The following is a 20,791-nucleotide window of genomic DNA, read 5'->3' as shown; positions in this document are numbered from 1 at the left end:
AGAACCTATCAAGCAGCTTTTGTAAGCCGCTTGGGCTTTTTGACATCAAGAGGGTGTCGTCGGCAAAGAGGAGTGTAGGTGTTTTTCCCCTACTAGAGTTGGAGCGTCTGTAGGGATCTCTCTCAAGTAGTCGACCACCCCATTTATGTAGAGAGAGAACAGGGTTGGGGCCAGCACACAACCCTGCCGAACTCCCCTGTCTACCGCCACCCTGTCAGTCAGCTGACCCTGGTTGCCCCACCTGATCTTTGCATAGTTCCCCTCATGGAGGCGCGTGATGAAATCCAGTATCAGGGGGGGAAAACCCAGGTCAGACAACACTGACCAGAGTTTGGAGCGAGGGACCAGGTCAAAAGCAGTCTTTAGGTCAATGAAGGCCAGATATAAGCTGCCTTTCCCAATGACAACCGCTTTCCAGTAGATTGTAAAAAACTGGAAGACCTGGTCCATCGTGCCCACTCTTTGTCTAAAGCCCGCCTGGAGGTGAGAGAGTACACTTGCTTCGTCCAGCCAAGTCCTGGCCCTCATGAGGAGTACCCTGCCTACCACCACCTGAATGACATCTATTAGGCTTATCGGCCTGTAGTTGGCAGGGTCCTCCCTATTTCCCTTTTTAAATATCGCGACAACTTCGGCGCCCTTCCATGAGTCTGGGACAGGGTGACCTCTAGCGATCAAGTTCATTAGAACAAGAATAAAGTCTGACCAGATTTTCGGGGCGTAAAGAAGGAGGTCGCCCACAATGCCATCCGGGCCTGCCGCCTTCCCTGTGGACAACCCTGAGATGGCCAAAGAGACCTCGTTAGGCTTAAAGAGATCCGAGTCCATAACGGACACTGAAAGCGCAGCTGATGGAAGGGCCTCAGGTGATATAAGAGACGGGGAAGTTGTCAAAAGTGGCTGAGGGTTATCCGCGCTATACAAGCTGGAAAAGTGTGTATGCCACTGATGCGAGGAGATGTGGTTGGGAATAGGAGCCTCACCCATACGACTGCCTTTATCAATAAGTTCCCAGAATAACGTGGCATCCCGCAAAAGGGCCGCGGATCAAAGATCCTGCCAGTGTGCTTCCTCCCATATGCGTTTAGCTTTCTCAATTGTCTTTACGTACTCTCTCCTCGCTAGCCTAACCATAATTATGTTGTTGCTTTGGAGGGCAGCTGTTAGCTTACGTCTCATCTCCCTGCATTCCCTAGAATACCAAAGATTGGTGGACCCGCTAATTGGTTTGTGGGTATGGGAATCTGGGATGTTAAGGAGAAGACCCATTTTATCGATGAAATCTTGATACTGAGACAAGAAGGGGGGGTTCAGTGCACCCATAGAGGGCTCTTGGAGGATACCTAACTCCCTAGACTTCTGCTCAACTAAGGTTTTTATTTTACACAATTTCTCTTCGTCTTGAGCAACCTTATGCCATTTAAGGAGTCTATTGCAATGAGAGGGGACTACCTCTTTTGTGGTCAGTTTCATTGCATAACCAGGTTTAGGGACCGACCAGGAGTTGGTTAAGAGCATGCATAGCGGATTGTGATCGCTATCCTGGGAAGGTGAAATTTTCATGTCAACTAAATCCTGCCAGAGTCGTAGATCCAGCAAGATATCTATCCTGGACGGGCAGCTAGCTCTATTGTATGTATTGGCCCCCACAGATATCAGAGCGTGATCTGCCATTAACGGCTCTAAGGTTGTGCTCCAATGTGAGGGCGCAGAATTGTGTTGCCCTTTGGGACCATTTCTTAATGGGGGCCAAACCAAGAGAAGGAATAGCAAATTTAGTATCCTGGTCCGCGGTGCCCAAGGCGTCCAAAGTACAAAGAGGTTCAAATGTACAGTTGAAATCGCCGGCCACAATAACAACTGATTTGGGGTTGGTTTTAGATAACTCACTCTCTAATGATACTATGGTTGGAGAGGATTGAACCCCAGAAGAGCCTCTGGCGTAGACATTAAAGATTTCTAAGTTGGGATCGTTTTTTAAGCCTTTTATCGTTAAGTGCAGAATGTCAATCGAGGGTGTTGGGTGAAAGGAAACTACCCAGTTAAGATGTACATTAATCCAAATGTGAAGTCCCCCCGCAGGACGGCCTTTCCCTGATCTAGTGGCTGGGGATATAATGGGTGGTGAACCCGGGCTTGTGAAGGGGCACCATACTCCACGTTTCCTGAAACAAGCAGATGTCTTGATCATCTATAAAGGTGTTCCACTCAGGGAGCAACAGTTTTTTTTTTTAGCCCGCAATGTTCCAGGAAAGAAAACGTAGTGGACCTTGCGGGCTGATAAGCGTTCCGGAACCACCTACACTTGCGTCGCTAGAGGAGTCCACTGGAGTACACCCCCATTCTGCTTGACCCGCCCTACTGACGGTTGAACTGTATGTAGAAATGGGCAACACTAGGCATTGTAAAAGGCTGACCAGCTCAAAAGTAACCCAATAAGAAAGGACAAAATATTTTTTGTTTTAAAGTCATACGCACCTTGCAGCAGGAAGCAACCAACTATTTGTCTAGGATGGTAATGCCATCTAGATATTCTAAGTCAGGGAGCTATAAACTATTGAGACTTCATTTAACATGTATTTTTCCACACTATGTAAATTATGAAAATGTCATGGAACTTCAGGACAGAAGAAGCTTCATTGTCACACACATGGACAGGCGTGACTTAGGGAATCCAGTGAACCTCTGTGAAGCCAGGTTCTCTCCTGCGTGAGCAACTAGTTTAGGCCCACTGTGTTAAGTAAGGGGAATTTGAAGAAAGGCACCCACAATGGATTGCATCATTGGGGGCTATGACAATGTGGCCTCTTGCGAACATTGGTGATCAACAGTGAACTAAACAAGCAGCCTCAATGTTTAACATAATCGTGCAACTGCTACAGGTTCAAGTGAGCGTTGTGGTATATGTCACATAGTTTAGTGGCCCATTGATTAGAAGAACTTGTCTAACCTCTCTTCCGTAACTTTCGCTATTCATGTTCATTCACTTCTTTTTCCATGTCTGCTGTTTTGTCAATGCATGGTATATTATACTGTTTACACATTTTACTGTGCCCATTTCTCTTATTTTCCACTTCATCATTGGTGATTGTCTTTTCCATAACCTGTTTGAAGTACCCTCATTGACAAGCTCGTTAACAAGCCAGACTTAGTAAACTTTGGCGGTGGAGCAAGTTTAATGAGACTGACATATCCCAAGATAAATAAAGTCATTCATAAGGTTGAGGCCAGCACACCCTTACGAAGGAAAGAATCGGCTCATACTCAACACTGTGCTTTCTTTGTTTTCTCTGTTTTAGAAATTCTAATCCGCTTATGGTTACCTCCTTTGCATCTTTTACTATGTATGTAAATTCAATCTGTGCCACAACTGTAGAAGGCAGATGTTGGTCCCTGATCTGCCCAAGGTGTGCCTTTGGTGCCTGGACTTAGGACATGACTTGACATTGTGTGATAAGTGCACCCTCAGGTTACCAATGGTGATTTGAAGTTGCATGTCATTAAAAAAAAAAAAGAAGTTGTTGCCTTTGCATAGATCCTGCTACAAATTGCGGACCTGGTCTTAGTCACACAGCCGTTTCTGCAACTGTTTCACTTCCCACTCCAAGTCCTATGGTTAGTCCAAGTATAAATGCAAGCCTAAAAAAGAGAACCAGGACACGACCCTTCCTGCCACTGTGACTCCAAAGAGAAGGATAGCGGTTTCATTCCATTGAGATTACTGGCCAGATCTTTCAGTTCTTCCTGACGTGCCCTGACTTTTCCTGTCCATTGTGGACCCTGCAGCTCAGATTAAGTGCTTCAAACAATCCATGCTGCATTACAGTGATAGTTAGTCTTCCTCTAATGCATCTTGAGGCCCCACAGAACCGCAGGGGCCACCAGCTGGGTTACCGCTGGCATGGTCACTTCCCTGCGGTGTCTGTCCCCTTTGGACCGGTTACTGGAATGGTACAGGCTTGGATCAGAGTTTCGAGATCCACACCAATGACGGTGGATGACATTTGATATTTTGGGTCAGTCATTTAGTTAATGAATTAGGTATAGAGGACTTATTGCATAGTCAAATCTTTCTTTATTATATTGTTTTTATATAAAGTATACATAGTGACGAATAATTTTTGCCAATGATCAACTTTTTGTGAACTGTGCAGTTTTGATGTGCCTGTTATCAAAGCTTATCATTTTGCTTTGAGTGAGAGCTCGGGCTGGCAGAATGAAGTATGTGATATTCCACGTGGGGAAAAGTTCTGAAAAAAGCGACGACCCAAGTAATGTTATCTTTTCAGCATCACATAATTATGGATTGAGTTTAGGATTGAATGATTTAACTGTTTACCTAAGTACAGACGTGTTACAGTTCATGCCTTCAAAGTCTTGTCCAGCTGTTCAGTACTGATATTGTCCTGTTTTTTCCCTCACTAAATCAAGGTCTGGTTCTCCTTTCTCCTCTCTTCAGTCCTCTTTCCATTGTCTCTCTGTCAGCCTCTGTAATAATATCCTCATTCTCCCTCTCTCCCCTTTCCTCCCTCCATTTTCCTGTACACACACTCGCTCACTCCCATACCCGCACAAACACGTCCTTGTTTCCTCTTCTCACCTATTTCTTTCAGTCAGGTTGTCCAATCCTCAGGCTTCCTCACAGCTTGTGTATATTTGGTTTTATTGGTCATGAACCCCTGTAATTCCTACAGACCTGGATGTCTTTATTTCAAGCCTTTTTTTACCTTACCATATGCACACTCAAGGTTGTGCATCTTTGTAGATTACCTTTTTCTGTTTGCTAATAATGGTAAGACTGCGAAACTTGGGGAGAAGGTTTTTTTTTTCTTCTTATACAAACATATTGATTACTATAATCTTTACTTCTAGCGGAGGGGCCCACAGCGATCTGTTGATGTGATAGTTTCTTCAGCCTTCCTACTGACTATCTCGGTTGTATTCATCTGCTGCGCCCAGGTAAGTGTACTATATGAATTACACACAGTCACACACATGTGCATTACATTTTGAATAGGATTTTATTGCAATTAAACTACAATAGCTACTTTTTCTCTTCAGAAACTTCAGCTCTGGAATGCAGATAATATTTAGCGGTTCTCCTATTAACTAGTATATGTGTTTTTTATTGAAGTCCCCTCTACCATGTTGATTCTTGTAACACTGAATGTTATTAAGCATATTTTTCTGATTATGCAAGGCTCTCATGTGGGCTGCGATGCTCTAATCTGCACACACTTCATATGTGCAATTACAGGCTGGACACAGTCACAGATCTCCCATACTTGGGGGTTGCCTTCATCTTTTCTATCTTGGGCTCTTAACCTTCCTGAAATATGTTTGTCTAAAGGGGCAGGCTCTCTTTTCAATCTGACTTCAGCTATAGGAGGAAAGCCTATTATCCTGTTTTGGAAATCTATCAACTTAAGTGTATTCCCATAGCTACATATAGAGCCATTGTTTGGAGACCCTTGAATGTTATGCCTTTACAAGTGGAAGAAAATTGTTTTCTAAGGAGTCTTCCCTCACTGCTTCAATGTACCTATAGTTATCTCTGCCACAAGTAATTAATCATTTCCTGTCTTGAGGACTTAATAAATATTGCTCCCCTAAAATTATGGGTCTGTATGTCCAACCCCCAAGGGTCAATACATCAATTATTAATGGCTGCTTAATTTCTGAAAGAGGCGTGGCAATTCCCTTGGTTGCATTTGTTTAAAAATATTTTAGAGGGGGTTGGAGGGGGTGTGATCTGCAGATTGATGAATATAGCATTAGACCGTTAAACTCCAATCCCAAGCCTTCATTTCGGCCTTCTGGGACATCTCCCGTAACTTGACTCTGCGGGAGTATTTGATGGCTGCTGACATCGGGCCCATGGCGGCCCTGGGTTGTCTGCTCCTGGATCATTGGCGGAGCTGTTTGGGCCGGTGATGTCCCTGAATCAGAGCACGTTTAGGTGCTGCCATATTGGAACTACAGCTGACCTGTACACATGAGAGAGAAGCCGGCTCTAGGAGCCTGGTGGAGAACCAGACCATCCCTCTAGCTGGGTGCTCCTGTAGGTGGGACGGGGCCTAGCTCAATAGAATATTGGGTGGTGCCTTGGATTTCCCCTTTTTGAGCTCACACAGGTCACCCATCCTAAGCAAAGCCTGAGCAATCCTTACATGACCTTTAAAGCCTCACACACTTATTCCAGCTCTGGGTCCCTGCAAGTTCACATACCTTCGAGTTTGTATATTCGGTGCCCACTACCACACAGGAAGCATCATGTAGAAATGCTCTGACTTAGAAGATGGGTTTAGGCAAGGTAACATTTGCATTGAAAATATTCAAGAGGAGGAAGGGGATGATGTGGTTCAGTTTTGCACATCTTTGATTCGCTCAGTTCTCAAAGAAAGCAAAACGTATGAGATTCCCATCATAAGAATGCACGGAGTCAGGACACCAAGGCCTTCTCCAGCATCTAGACCGAGAGACATTATAGCTAGACTTGACTTGTCCCTATTGAAAGACTGCATAATGAGGAAAGCTACAAAAAGTGAACAGCTCACCTATTTGGACCAACACCTCAATCCATTTCAAGAGCTACTCTAAATAGGAGACATACACTGGCCTAAGTAACTTCTGAACTGCGCATATGACAAATGTGTTGTAGGTGGGCATTTCCCCTTTGCTTTGTGGATAACATATCAACTCCAAGTCACACACAATACACAGCCCGGTGGAAGCCCAGAAAATCCTGGGATCAGCACCAGATCACCCACACTCACTGATGAGGAGAATAGCCATTAATAGAAGGACAAAGAAAAATTAGAGCAACCCAAAACACACCGAACGACACACAAATGAATTGGATTTTCTTGACTATTATCCTTTGAGTACTGGGACCAGTGCTTGTCAAGATGTATGCTTACATCCACAGCTGATGTCACTAAACTCCTCCAGATTTGGACAGAATAGGACAAGTTTTTGGATCAAATGTTACATTGATATGGTGACTGACCATTATGGATACTGACCACAGTGAGATCCAAGCTAGATTCATCACACTGGGCTTCAGGATATGTCCTAGTGCTTTCACCATAAGACAGGATTGCTGCCCAGAACAAGATATGGGGTCCTTGCTGAGCAGCCTGAGAGTCCTGGTTGAAAAAAGTGGACCATGATGCGACTCATTCTCATGTTAGGGATGTATCTAATCACTTCACCATGAGGGCTGATAGTTGGAACAGTTCTTTTGGGCGGGGGTGCAGGAGGGGGAATGGGATTTGTTACAAGTTGGCAAAACAGGTTATCAAGGAAATGGCTAGATACACTAACCTTGCTTTGAGTTGCTGGCAGAGACAATGGTGCGAAGAGAGTCCAACCACTCCCTTTGGTGTTAGGACGGAGAACAAGGAATTTAAGCTCTCCATGACGTTGAATCAAGGGAATGGGGGAGTGGAAAAAATAATAAACAACAACTGGATCCCTCTACGCCTGGCTGGCAGCGCACATGCTGGTTCGTCAGGGGTATGAATGAGGGATGTTTCTGCAAGAAGCCCACCTGGTACATGTGAACTCTGTAGCGATAGATAGTAGAACACATGTAAGTGTTCCCCTGGCCACTCACAGAGTAAACATATAAGCATTCAACATGAAAGTCACTCACATGCACAGTGAAGGCTTGAAAACTGAAAGGCAGACACAATGAGGAGTAAACCCTTGACACTCTTAAATCAAAGTGCGCAATGATCCTTCTTCATTGCTTCTATGCAAGAACAATAAGGAATTAACCTTTGACACTCCTGTATCACTGAAGCCCAGTCCAAAACACTTCGAAATGTCAATCAGCCTCTTGAATACTCTCAAATAAACAAAGACCACGGATATCTGAAATGCGTTCCACTAAAAGCACAGTCACAGACAGGTACACAGGATGTGGCAGGTACACTGCCAGTTCTCTTAGCTGCTTTTTGGGGTCAAACGGAAACCTGCCAATCTGTTTCTTGTCCTCAAAGTCGGCAGCATTGAAAAGCGGCACAGTGGCCTAATAAATAGGCAGCCCACATGCCAGGGGCTACTGCCAAGAATGAAGCCACAAAGATGCCGCCTCAGACTGCATGCAAAGGCTAACTCCTGCTCTCGCCTTGCATGCGGTGTACTGCTTCCGGGTCAACTGCTGAATCAAAACCACGCCCTCTCTAAGGAACATAGACTGGAACTCTGTAAGGAAATCAAAATAGCAAGCGCTGATGCTTGCGGTGTAAGGCTTTAAATAGCCTGTCACTCAAGATGTCTACCATGGCACGGATGTTACACCTGAATCCTTGTGCCACCATGTCTCCTGGTACTTATAGTCACCACAGCCTTTGGCAGAGGTAAGTGACCTCTCACTCATACAGGAAATTGGGGGAGTGTCTGAACCCAATGCGCTTGCCTACAGGACTTGTGCCTGGCGGTATAGAGCTGCGTGTATTGGGTCATGGCCAGACTCTTCCAGGAAAGGAGGGTAGGAAAACTAGCTCTAATCAGTTATTCATTTGTTGCATTGGTTACTGTCCAAAATGCCCTTACTAACCTCCTGCATATAAAGTGTGTGGCCAGGGGAATGGCTCATATAATATATATAGCTTCCATACTAATCTTCTGCAGCACATGGAAGGATAAGGGATTAAACTCTCCCTTTAAGTGCCACAACACGCATCTTAAGTGAGTGGACACCTATTTAATGAAACATAGAATGTAACCCACCCAATTCTATACAGCCACCGGCACCAAAAAAGGGATAATTATGATTGCCATCCACAAAGATTTTCTTTTGAAGGTTTTAAAAGATGTTACTGACCAGATTAAGGGGTGCTTGATTTACCTGGAGGGGCACTATTGGAGACATCCCTACAATATACTTATTGTGTATGTCCCCAATCATGGCAAGGACCAGTCCCTTACTCACCTCCTGTTGAAGATCAGGGAATAAAATCCTGACTTTGCTACAGGGCATGAGGGATCTAGACCTTACAGACTTGTGGGAACACAAAAACCCCAGATGGGCAAGATGTAACTTTTTTCTCACATGTCCATTGATCTTACTCACATATTGGTTTACTCTGCAAACCCTAGTTATGAAGGCCCCGTTTTGGTCTTCCACAGCCCAATAGTAGTTTCAAATCATGCCATGGTCATTTGGAAGGGTGAGCGGTACATGACCCTGAATAGAAAGCCACCTGGAGATTTGACAAAATCCCCGCAATGTGATGACCTGGTCCAGCCAGAACTGAGCAAAGTGATAGCGCAGTACTTTGAGGAAAATAACATGGGAGAGGCAGCCCCTAATGTAGTGAGGGATGTGTTTACGGCGGTGTTTAGAGATCAAACTATAGGTAAGCGGGCAAAACTCTGGCAAACTCACAAGATCTATAGGGCATCTTTGGAAGCACATCTCAAGGAAAGGTAGCATCGCAACTTCACAGGCAGACAGCCAACTTGAAGGATTTATGGGAAACAGTCGCCATTAAAGGGAAGATAATCTCTGAGCTATGGAAAGATCTGAGAAGTCACTACTGTGCTTATGGTAAAAGTTCTGTGAACGGGCAAAAAGAAGCAGTTCTCTTTTAGCAAGCAGACTAAGGACCCAGACAGCCTCCCGGATGATTCTGACCTTGCTTGGACCCGGGAGTATTATTCTTGATAAAAATGAAGATAAAGTAAGGGCTTTCCATGTTTTTTATGTCTCTCTGTATCGGAAGGCTTTAGTCTAACTTGAAGAGGTTGCTGCCTTTATTAAAAAGGCCCACCTTCCTAAACTATCCTAAGCCAACAGCAATGTAATGGAGGAACTAATCACTAAGCAGAAAGTCTCTAAAGCATTTCTGGATTTTCAACCAGACAAATCCCTAGCCCGGATGGACTAACCAACCAATGTTATAAGCTTTTTAAATCCAAACTAGTACCCCATGTGGTCTCACTGTTTAATTCCTTCTTGTCCTCACACACTGTATCTCCCTCGATGGCTTTAGCCAGCATCACCTTAATACACAAACTGGGTAAACCCGCTAATCAGTTTGGTGCCTACCAACTATTGCACTGCTGAACTCTTATGCAGAAATTTTCAATAAAGTCTTGGAAAACCGACTCATGCCACACTTGCCATACCTTATAGACCAATATCAGTCCAGTGTCATTCTACATAAATGAGCCGCGGACAACATTTGACGAGTCTTGTATCCAATAGAACGAGCAGTTGCAATGCAATAGGTCTCACATTTGTTAAACTTTTAGCTATTGGATTTGCAAATGATAATGTTTGTTAGATTTTTTTGGGTAAAAAAATATCCCAGCAGTAGCATAAGAAATAAAAGAAAATCCACAAAGCAAGGAAAGGGTGCTGTACCAAATGCTGTTACTAGGTGTCTCTGTGGAGTTGTAAATGGACCTCTATTAGCCATAGATGGTACTGCACCCTTAATACAATTATAAAGTGAAGAATTGCAATTGAGGATAGGTTTTCATTTTCTTTTTTTCAAAAGTGCGATTTTGGTTAGCTTTCGTGTTAAAAATGCACCTTTGTTTTTTAATGTGCATTTCACTTCCAATAAAAACAAATGGACACGTATGTTCAGCTTCAATATTTTTTTATAATTATGTTAAGGGTGCAGTACCTTATGTAGTTAACTGAGGTCCCATTATGCAGCTGCAGTACTGCCTAGAAGACTAAGAATATGGAATTACCACTGGGACCGGAGAAGCAGCTAGCACCTTTACAATGCTAAACAGTGATTCAGTTACATTGAAAATGGAATGCCGCCATTTCACTGGCGTTTCAAAAACAGCAGAATATTTCCTCTGGGTACCCCTTGCATCGTGGCTGCTGTAACACAATATTTCTTTCAAAATAACTGCTCAAAATACAGTTTCACGTCAGTGGTGTCAGTCAGTCAGTCAAAACCCTTTATTCGATTAATTAAAATTATAAAAGTACAAAATTCATAAAAAGGAGCAATCCAGGACATATACTGTACAAATGTAATTACAATAAGTCCACACAAGCATTTAAAAAGGCATACATTAAAAATTGCCCATTGATTGCACAGGTTGGAAGGATTTTTTCGCTTTACAGCGCATAGCAGCCACCAAGAAATTTGCCACACTAAATATGATACGAGTACTACTCCAATATGATACGAGTACTACACGTCAGTGGTGCTTTGCAAGAGCCGCTGAAGAGCCGCCTTCCGACTGCATGACTGCTTTGCCTTCTGAAGTAGCCACAAGCAGGCCCCACCAGTTCCTTGTTCAAAGCCGTTGGAAAGCGGGTTTAGTTTAATCTACCATTGGTTAGTCGACCCTGCCGAAAGGCACAAGCATGCGCTTTGTAGCTAAATTTAAGGGACTGGGGGGTTGGTGAGGATGACACCTGTAAACACTTTATCTCACAGATGTTTTTCGACTGCTGCTAGCAGGTTATTTTTTAATGTTTTACTTGTACAGGTCATTGTAATGCAGAATGTCGGTCACGTTCTGTCATGTATGTTTGTGGTATGGTGAAATGTACTCATGTTATTGCGTTCTTGTGGATGAAATAAAGGAGATCTCTGCACACTGCCTACCCCTGTGTGGCCTGCATAGAGCTGTATGTTTACAACCCAAGATGTGCCGTTGTGCACACAGCCGAGGAGCGGAGCTCTGCTTGCGTCTGTCACACCTCATAGATGGCCAGTTACATGTGTATCAAACTGGTCCAAAGCCTCAAACTCCCGTAGTGTTTAGTGTAGTTAGCAGTTAGCTAGTTTTCAGTATTGGGTTCTTGATCAAATCCAACTGATTGTCCTACAGCCAAGATACTTACCTGTTGAAGGGTGCTTTTCAACATTCATGCATTCAGAATCGGTCTGAGAGATGGCACTTTTCGCACCATATGTTCACCAATTGGAGCACTCCTTCTAAAAAGGTGGTGGACGCATGGTACCACTCCTGCAGAAGCAGGCGGATGGCCACTGATAGGGAGGCTATCGGCTGGTACCTTTTGGGTGGAAATGATGCACATTTTCAGAAACTCAACCAGGAACTGGTCACAACACATACTTTTTGCTTCTCCTTGTCAAGACATGGATCACCTCCATCTCATCAAGCCCGCATAGGCACCTAGTTCTGTAGGCAAACTCTAGAACCCGCTCGCCAGACAATATCCAGTCATCTCCTTATCCAAGGTGTCCGGCACCTTCACCACAAATGTTGTTGCTATCTACCAACATATTCTTAATGAGATGTGTGGCTCATGGGAGAGCAAATAAATAGGGACAGCTTCTGGCTATGTGCCTCATTCGCTGCAAAGTGCATTTAGTGACAGAGAATGGTACACCTTCCGCTCATGCAGGAAAGGAGATCAACACAGCCATCCAAACACAAGCAGATGTATGGAGACAGTGCCAAAGCAACTCACTCTCCTACCTGAAAAAAGTGTGGACATGGTAGAAACTAAGTGGTAGAAACGCCTTTCTCTTGCTGAACAAAGGTGCTGTTTAATGCTAATTTGTGAATAATTTCATGTCTTAAATGGTTCTAGTTTCACACTCCAAGGGAAAAAGCCGCTTGGTTTGTCTTATTAGAACTTCATTTCTTATCAAAGGCAACTTTGTGTTGGTTTTTTGAGGACACTTCATTGCTTATATGTGGGCTAATTCGTGTGCGTAAGGAGATATGTGTAGATTCCATGGTACAGTTTCACCTTAATATGAGACTTTCAAAGGATCATGTTAAAACCATTTCACAAGCCGTGGGATAACATTGCATGCTCAAATAAGGACAATATGATACTACTCTGGCACATTTCTTGCATATATTGGCACACCAACAGTAATATAAGGGCATGGGGTCATGGCTGAAGTGTTGAGGGGGGGTGGGCATTTCAGCAATTATTCATTGGTTCTGTAAAATATTTGCTAAACCTTTCCACTCAAACCTGCTGTGAGCATGCACCAAGTTCCCCATTTTGTGGAACTACTGTATAGGATGTTCTCTTTCTATTTTTGTTTCAATCACATCCTCACACAAGGATGGGGCAGGAAGTGTTTCAAAAGTGCCCTTTGAGGATTTCCCAAGCACACCTTTAAAAAAAAGTTTCCATTTGATGAAGCCAGTTGGGCTGGACGTTATGTGAAATGTAAGTTTGTTGCTTTGGGCAAGCAGTAAAAACAAAATATTCCCCAACCTTTCTCACTCACTGCCACTTTTTGGGGTGCAATACCTTGAAAAAGAGGCGCAAAGGGTTTGCGATGGTCACAAAAAGATTCCGTTCTACTGTATTCTCAATCAACTATTGAATCTCTTTTTGTACATGTGTAACCAGGGGTGTAACTTCCATTGGTGCAGTGGTACCGGGGCCCTGAGGTCTACCGGGCTACTGAACCCAGAGTACTTGCTGTTTTCACAGTTCAGGCAGCAGTCAGGGTCTCATTTCCTTTCTTGCACTAGGGACCATAACACACTTGCTGCGCTACTGCATGTAACACAGAAATGAGGAGATTCATAAAGGTTCTTTCAAGGAGAACGCACTCTAAAACAATTTACGCTGAAAAATACTTCTTTTTGGGTCCAATTTATCTATCGTACAATAGAAAAGAACGGTAATTTGCTATCAACGCCCACGATCGTGTTTCTTTTTCTAGTTGTCATGACTCGGGTTCCCTTGAACAAATGAGGTCATTCTATCTATATTTACAAGTTTACGGCGTGGCTTAGTGTTTCTGGTACTGAAGCGCTGCCACGGTCAACCCACTAAATCTTTGGACTCAGTGACGCTGTGTTGGAGACTTCAGAGAGTCACAGTGGGAGGGAATAAAACCTTTCACCCTGACTACAAGTCCTCAGAGAGTAAGGGACCCTCTGTACTGTTCTAAGATAGATGACCGACTCAAGACAAACCATGCAGGGGCAAAATATAACAAGCGGGAAGGGTGGAGGAAGTGCACGGAATGGAAGAGGGGCCTTTGCAATGCCTCTGACTACAACTAAGCTTCAACAGAAATACTTTGAAATAAACTATTTTTATAATCTAAACCAAATTATGGTGCAGGCATATGAACTGAAAAGCGGGATTTAATTTGCAGATCTTCTATGCTGCGCAACACGAAACAAACCATGCAATAGTGGATGGGGAGGGGGAAGTGAACAGAACAGGCGCCCTCAGAATGCCTCTGACTACAACTAACAAATGGAAGGCGTGGCGGCCATTAATCCAGCTGAGGCGTGCCACACTAGTTGAATAAAAACAAAAAAGCTTTGCAGAAGAGTGTGTTCTGCCTGCAACACTAGGCCGGAGCAAGCCCTTTAAGACAATAGTGCTCGGAGACTGTAATTAAAACATACAGCATAACAACACATGTAACAGGGGGTGTCCGCAATGGAGGTTACAAGAAGAGAAAAGGCGGTACTAAGGAGGGACTACTAAGCCTATTGACCAATGACAAGCCACCATTTACGAAGGACAGTGACAGGAGGCAATTAAAAGGATGGGCGGAAAGTGGGCGGAGCTTGATGCCCATATCCTGAATACAACATGTCTTGTAGAGACAGCACAAGCGCTGCCAAAACGAGGCCTAAAAGCCAATCCAAGGAACATTCCAATGACGATCCGGTTGTTAGATGTCAAAAAAGTCCTTCAACCTGGTCAACTGGACCTTCCTCGTCTCAGTCCTAAAAACGATCAGTCTCGGGCCCAGAATGATGACTTGAGTGATAGCCAGCTACAATCTCCAAACAGCACAGGTTTTGGTTAATGGGGAACACAAGGAAGAGATCCATTTGTCTAGGGCACACAACAAGGCTGCTGGCTCTCTCCACTTTTATTTGTGCTGCCCTGTGAACCCTTTGCTGCAGTAATTAGGAAACATATAGACATAAAAGGCATGTCCTTTGGGGGCGATCATAATACAATACACCTGTTTACAACAATATCCTCTTTACACTAACTGATCTGATATGTTAAAATTCCAAAATAATGCAGATGCTGGAAACCTATGAAAGGGTGTCAGGCTTCAAGGTGAACCTTGACAAGTTGGACGTTCTTAGTGTGGGTCCCCTCCGTCCCCAGATACTAAAAGTAAGTTCTCTACCATGATCGCATCCCGCTCGGCCTCCAACAACAGCATTGTCTGCTTTATGCTGCAAACTATCTGACACCGGAACACCATCAAAAATGACCTCCAGAAATGGAGAACTCTGTATATATCCGAGTTGAGCAGAGAGTTTGTAATGAAGCAGAACGCCCTGCTTAGGGTATTATGTTTTCCAAGCGCTCCTATTCAAATTTCCTAAATGCAACATGAAAGGACTACAACAAACTATAGACCCTTATCTGGGGCGGGAAGAGAGCATGTGTGTGAACGGAAATATTGCGGGCCTTAAAGGCGGCATGGGGGCTGAGTCTCCCTAATATCAAAAAGTACAACCAGGGGGCCCAACTTCGAACCCTTTTTGAGTGCTCCATATACAAAACTGAATGCCATTGGATTTATATGGATGCGGCGGAAATGGGCTGTGGCTCTTGGGCTATACCTTAGCTTTCCAGATATCCCAGACTCCAAGTCAGATACTTTTCTGCTATTCTTAGGCCAACTCTATGCATTTGGAACTCACTGATCAGAGGTCATAAATTGCTCACCTTCCCCTGTCCCTTTACCTCATTGCAGGGCAATGTGGATTTCTTGCCAGGGACCATAAGAGGAGACTTCACATATTAGGATGATGGTGGCTGTAGAATGTTGTGTGATTTGTTTCAGTGGCAAACGATTAAAAATGTGCCCAAAGTGATCAACAATATAATATACAGGAACCTGGACGTATGTGATACTTCCTTCTACATCATTAGGCCCTATTCCTCATAAACAAATTAGCAGTGACTAGATCTCTAACAGGATGGAAAAAGCTGTTCATAAAATGTGCAGGAATCAAAGGGCACATCTCCAGCTGTTCATTTCTTCCATACTATAACTGTACTTATTGATAAGTGGTACATTCGGATTTTTAGAACTATGTACAGCAGGGGTGGGTATCGTAGATGACCAACCTGACTACTCCCCATTGACAAGTATACCATGGAGAGGGAGCATCCTTCTCTCTTGCTGCTTTATTTTTAATTGTGTCTATTAATGAAGCCCGGAACCTGGAAGATGATGTTATTTTAGAGTAACTGGCTATAACCGGGAGTTATAAATGGATGGAAGTGTTCAGGCTTCCACAGTCATAAATATTGTAACGAGTTGCTTCTCATGTACAATTATTTTGCCATGTGTTCCTTTTCTCATGGATATGTAAATGACTGGACGGTAATATTGAAAAATATATAAATGCCAATTAAAAAAATATTATTAAAAAAAAAAGGGCTCTTCTCCAATGTCTATGCTACCCTACGTGTACCTGACGTAGGCCGAGACATGAACTGGACATACAAGAAAAGGTGGTCCTAAATTCTGGGAAAACCCATTCCCACAACGCAGTGGCAAAAATCTTTGATCAATATCCTTTCCCTTTGTAAAAGTATCCAAAATAGGAAAGAAATGTGACATGCATGAGCAACAGCTGCCTCGGGCTCAACACTGAGAAAACAGAAGTCCTCATCCTTGGCCCCACTTCTTCCGCATGGGACAACACATGGTGGCCCACGCCCTCGGAAACGCACCTACTCCAGCGGACCACGCACGCATCCTCAGCATCCTACTTGACTCCTCACTCGCCATGAAATCGCCAGATCAACGGCGTATCCTCCGCATGCTTCAACACCCTCGACCTACTTAGCAAGATGTTCTAGTGGATCCCCCCGACTCCAGGAAAACCGTCACCCACGCACTCGTCACCAGCAACGCCCTCTACGCCGGAATCAGCAAAAACTCCCCCACAAACTCCAGACCCTTCAGAACGCCGCAGCCAGACTTATCGTAGATATCCCACGGCACAACCACTTCACCCAACACCTCCGCAACCTCCACTGGCTCCCCGTCGAAAGAAGGATAGCATTCAAGCTGCTCACACATGCCTACAAGGCCCTCCACAACACTGGACCCCAATACCTCAACGACCGAATCACCTTCTATGGCCCCAAGAGAAAAAGCCGACCTCTCCTTAGCCACCGTCCCGTGCTTTTACTTGACCATAGTAGGTGGAAGATCCTTCTCCTACCTCGCTGCCAAGGCCTGGAATGAACTTCCCCTTCACCTCTGACGAAGCACGATACTGCACCAGTTCAGGAAGGACCTCAACTCTTTGAATGACCCCAACAGAGCTTCTCACTCCCTCCCCCAGCACCATGAGACCCTCATGGGTGAGTAGTGTGTTTTACAAAACCCTGATTGATAGATTGATTGAATGTGCAAACCTATGATGCTGTGGCACATTACATCTGCCAAATTGAAACATATCTACGAGACAGCAGATGGCTTATGTGGAGGGGATGGGCCAGGAAGGAGATGTAATTACAAGAGTGGTGGTCTTCCTACAGAGAATGTCAGTTTTTTGGAAAGAGATTGTTAGCCATACTGGGTGGGGTGGGGGGGGTACCCTTAGAACCCTGACCACTCAAATATCATTCTTAGTTTAAGGCCTGTTGATATTGCTGATATGCCAAATGTTGATTGGAGACTGATCACTAAAATGCTCCTGGCTGCAAAGCAACTCCTGGTGCTGAATTAGAAATCTCTGATGGTACCAATAATGCAAGAGTGGGCGGGAAAGTTGTGGGTGTTAATGGTTATGTAGAAGCTGTCTTGGCAACTTTGTGGACTGAATCAGAAGCTTGATAGCAAATTGCAAGCACTGGTAGAATATTTTAAGGCAATGGGTTGGTGTAAGATAATATTTTGTTGGAAGAAAATATTTTACTAAATTAGGCGCCCTGTCCCTAATTTCCAATCCATCCGTTATTGTTAAAAGGGACAAGCGTGGCCTAAAGAAGGATTTCTTGAATTATATGTACAATCTAAGGGAAGGGACAGAATTAATTATACACAACATGCGATATTGGAGACTTATGAAGGTGTAGGACCTTATTTAAAGTGGGTACCCATGTGCTTTGAAAAGAGCGTTGCTCTTCAGATTTCGATCAGGTATAATTCAATGTTTGCTGTGCATCCCACTCGAACAATACAGTAACACAAATATTCTTTTATGCTCTTGTATTGGAATCTCCAGTCAATCATTGCTGTGGTTTATCGTGTTTGGGACTACCATTACATTTTTACTAGGAGTTTTTGATGACCAATTTTCAAAATGTATTGTTTTAAAACCTATAGAGTTGCCTTGTGTTTTTTTTATTTTTTTTTTAACAAGTGTTTAGTGATGAGGCTACTCATTTTCATGTTGGTGCTTTCCTGAATTCTTCTGCCTGTTGTAAATCAATGTTATTTCACTTTATGGTCATGTCGTTTATTTCAAAAGTGATATTTCATTTTTATTGCTCACGTACTGTTTTATCTGTACTTTTATGGTTTAAATCTGTTTATTGATTTCAAACAAACATAGGAGACAAGACCCTCAGCTCCGTAAAAACATTACAAATGAGACAACTAGGTTGCCAGTCATATCATTACTAAGGGCAAAAAGCGTGGAGCGGGCCCACAAAGTTGAAAGGAAAACACATAGGAAAAACATACAAACGCCCAACAATACCTGGGAAGCGTGGAAGTAAAGTTGAAGGTCAGGCACCCCTACCCCACCCCTTTCCGGCGGGAGAACTGCCACCGCATGTCGGAATCGGGGTTTGCGGCTGTGCCAGATAAAGCGCGCTAGGTCCGCCTGAGTCTGTGGGATCCAACCTGACGGTGGGGCGAAGGGGAAGGGTCTGAAAGAGGTACAAGATCTGCGGGAGGACAGTCATTTTGGTGGCCGCAATCCTACCTAGCCAGGAGATTGTGCAATTTTTCCATCTATTTAATTCTTTACGTATGTGGGAGCGGAGATTAGAGTAGTTAATGTCTGCAGTGGCCTGGAGGGTTGGGGCTAGGTGAATTCCTAAGTAGGGGATCGAGGCAGATGCCCAGCTGATAGTGTGCTCCTCCTGGAAGTGGGCAAGAGTGTGCGGGGAGAGTGATATGTTAAGCGCTATGGATTTGTCCATATTAATTTTAAACCCCGACCCTTGCGCAAAACCATACAGTTCGATGAAGAGAGCGCGTAGAGCAGGTATTGGATCTGATAGGGAGAGCAAAATATCATCCGCGTAGAGACTAATGGTGTGAACGTCTCCTCCAAATTTAATCCCGGTGATAAGGGGATGTCGTTGGACTCGAAGAGCCAAAGGCTCCATGTAGAGCGCGAATAGGAGGGGCGACAGGGGGCACCCCTGCCTAGTGCCCCTCCCTACAGGGAATCGGGAGGAGGTATAACCATTAACCCGAACTGTCGCCATAGGAGAGCGATAACAGTTTAGAATCCTGGTGCGTAGTTTCTCCCCAAAACCAGCGCTCACCAGGACCATCTCCAGATACGGCCAGTGCACTCTGTCGAAGGCCTTCTCCGCGTCAATGGCCAGAAGCATGTATTCCCCTTGTGTACGGGACGCCTTTTCAATCAGGTGTAAAATGCGCTTAGTATTGTCACTTGTTTGTCTCTGTGGGATAAAGCCCGCTTGATCTGGTTCAACCAGGTGGGCCATATACGGTGCTAATCGAGTCGCTATAATGCTAGTGTATAATTTAATGTCTATGTTCAACAGAGATATGGGCCTGTATGCACTGCAAGCTGTCTTGTCCTTCCCGGGTTTTGGGATAACCACTATCGCGGCCTCTAACATTTCCCCCGGGATAGTTCTTACTTGATCAAAGGTATTGAACAAACCTGTCAGGAGTGGGGCCACTTGGTTGCAAAATGTCTTATAAAAGGCAGCCGTGTAGCCATCTGGGCCAGGCGATTTACCCAGCTTAAGGCGTGAGATTGCAGAAATAACTTCCTCTATCTGAATAGCCCTATCCAGATGGTCCGCTTGCACTGGGGTTAAAGAAGGCATATGGGCCACGGCTATGTAATCCGCGCTAACCTGGACTTCCAGGGGTTCACCCGTGTAGAGGTCTGCATAAAAGTCTCGGAAATCTTCTGCTATAGCTGCGTCGTCAGATACTGACTCACCCCCTGGCGCCCGATTTGTGGGAACCCCCTGCTTCTGTCTAGTCTCTCGCAGTTTGTTTGCCAGGAGGCGGCCACACCTGTCCCCTCCCGTATAGTATGAGTGACGGAGCCTGATGGCTGCAAACTCGGCCCTGTCCTGGTCTAAGGCTACAAGCTGCTTTCTTTCTATGCAAAGCTGACGCCAGGCACGGGAAGCGCCGGTTCTCTGATGCATCTGTTCGAGCTCCGAGACGTTCTGGGAAAGTTCCGCCCGTTTGCGGCTTCACTCGCGGTTGTGGGCAGAGGATATAGCTATAAATTCCCCCCTCATGACTGCCTTCAGCGCCATCCACTGCGTCGCTAGAGACGTGTCCGGGTTAGCATTGAGAGTAAGGAAGTTTGTGATGGCTTTCTGGAGCTGTTCGATGACAGAGGGGTGATTTAGCAGTGTGTCGCGCAAGCACCAGTGTCGGAGAGGCCGCAAAGATGGTGGGAGCTGGAAGGTGGCTAGGACCGGTGAGTGATCTGAGAGGGAGGCCGTTAAAATTTCGGTGCTCAGTGCGTGGGCCTGAAGTGATGTGGAGCTAAGAAAATAATCTAAGCGTGCGTATGTTTTGTCCGCCCCCGAGTAGAAGGTGTAGCTGCGGCTGGTCGGGTGAAAGTGGCGCCAAAGATCCGACAACCCCAAATCACGAAGTCGAGCCGGCCCTGT

General features: G+C 44.7%; 1 protein-coding gene across 6 annotated transcripts in view; it reads left to right on the top strand.

Annotated features, from left to right (window-relative positions):
• PHTF2 (putative homeodomain transcription factor 2) overlaps positions 1 to 20,791 on the top strand; it is a 514,204-nt gene that overhangs the window by 452,400 nt on the left and 41,013 nt on the right. For all 6 annotated transcript variants that reach the window (XM_085653986.1, XM_085653985.1, XM_085653990.1 and 3 more), the window contains one exon: positions 4,873 to 4,959. In XM_085653986.1, coding sequence (XP_085510112.1) covers positions 4,873 to 4,959 — 87 coding nt within the window. The remainder of the gene's footprint in view (positions 1 to 4,872; positions 4,960 to 20,791) is intronic.

The sequence above is a fragment of the Triturus cristatus genome, chromosome 4_1 (assembly GCF_964204655.1).
Source record: "Triturus cristatus chromosome 4_1, aTriCri1.1, whole genome shotgun sequence".
Taxonomy (NCBI): Eukaryota; Metazoa; Chordata; class Amphibia; order Caudata; family Salamandridae; genus Triturus; species Triturus cristatus.
Note: the sequence above shows the minus strand (reverse complement) of the source record. Positions and strands in the feature narration are given on the sequence as shown.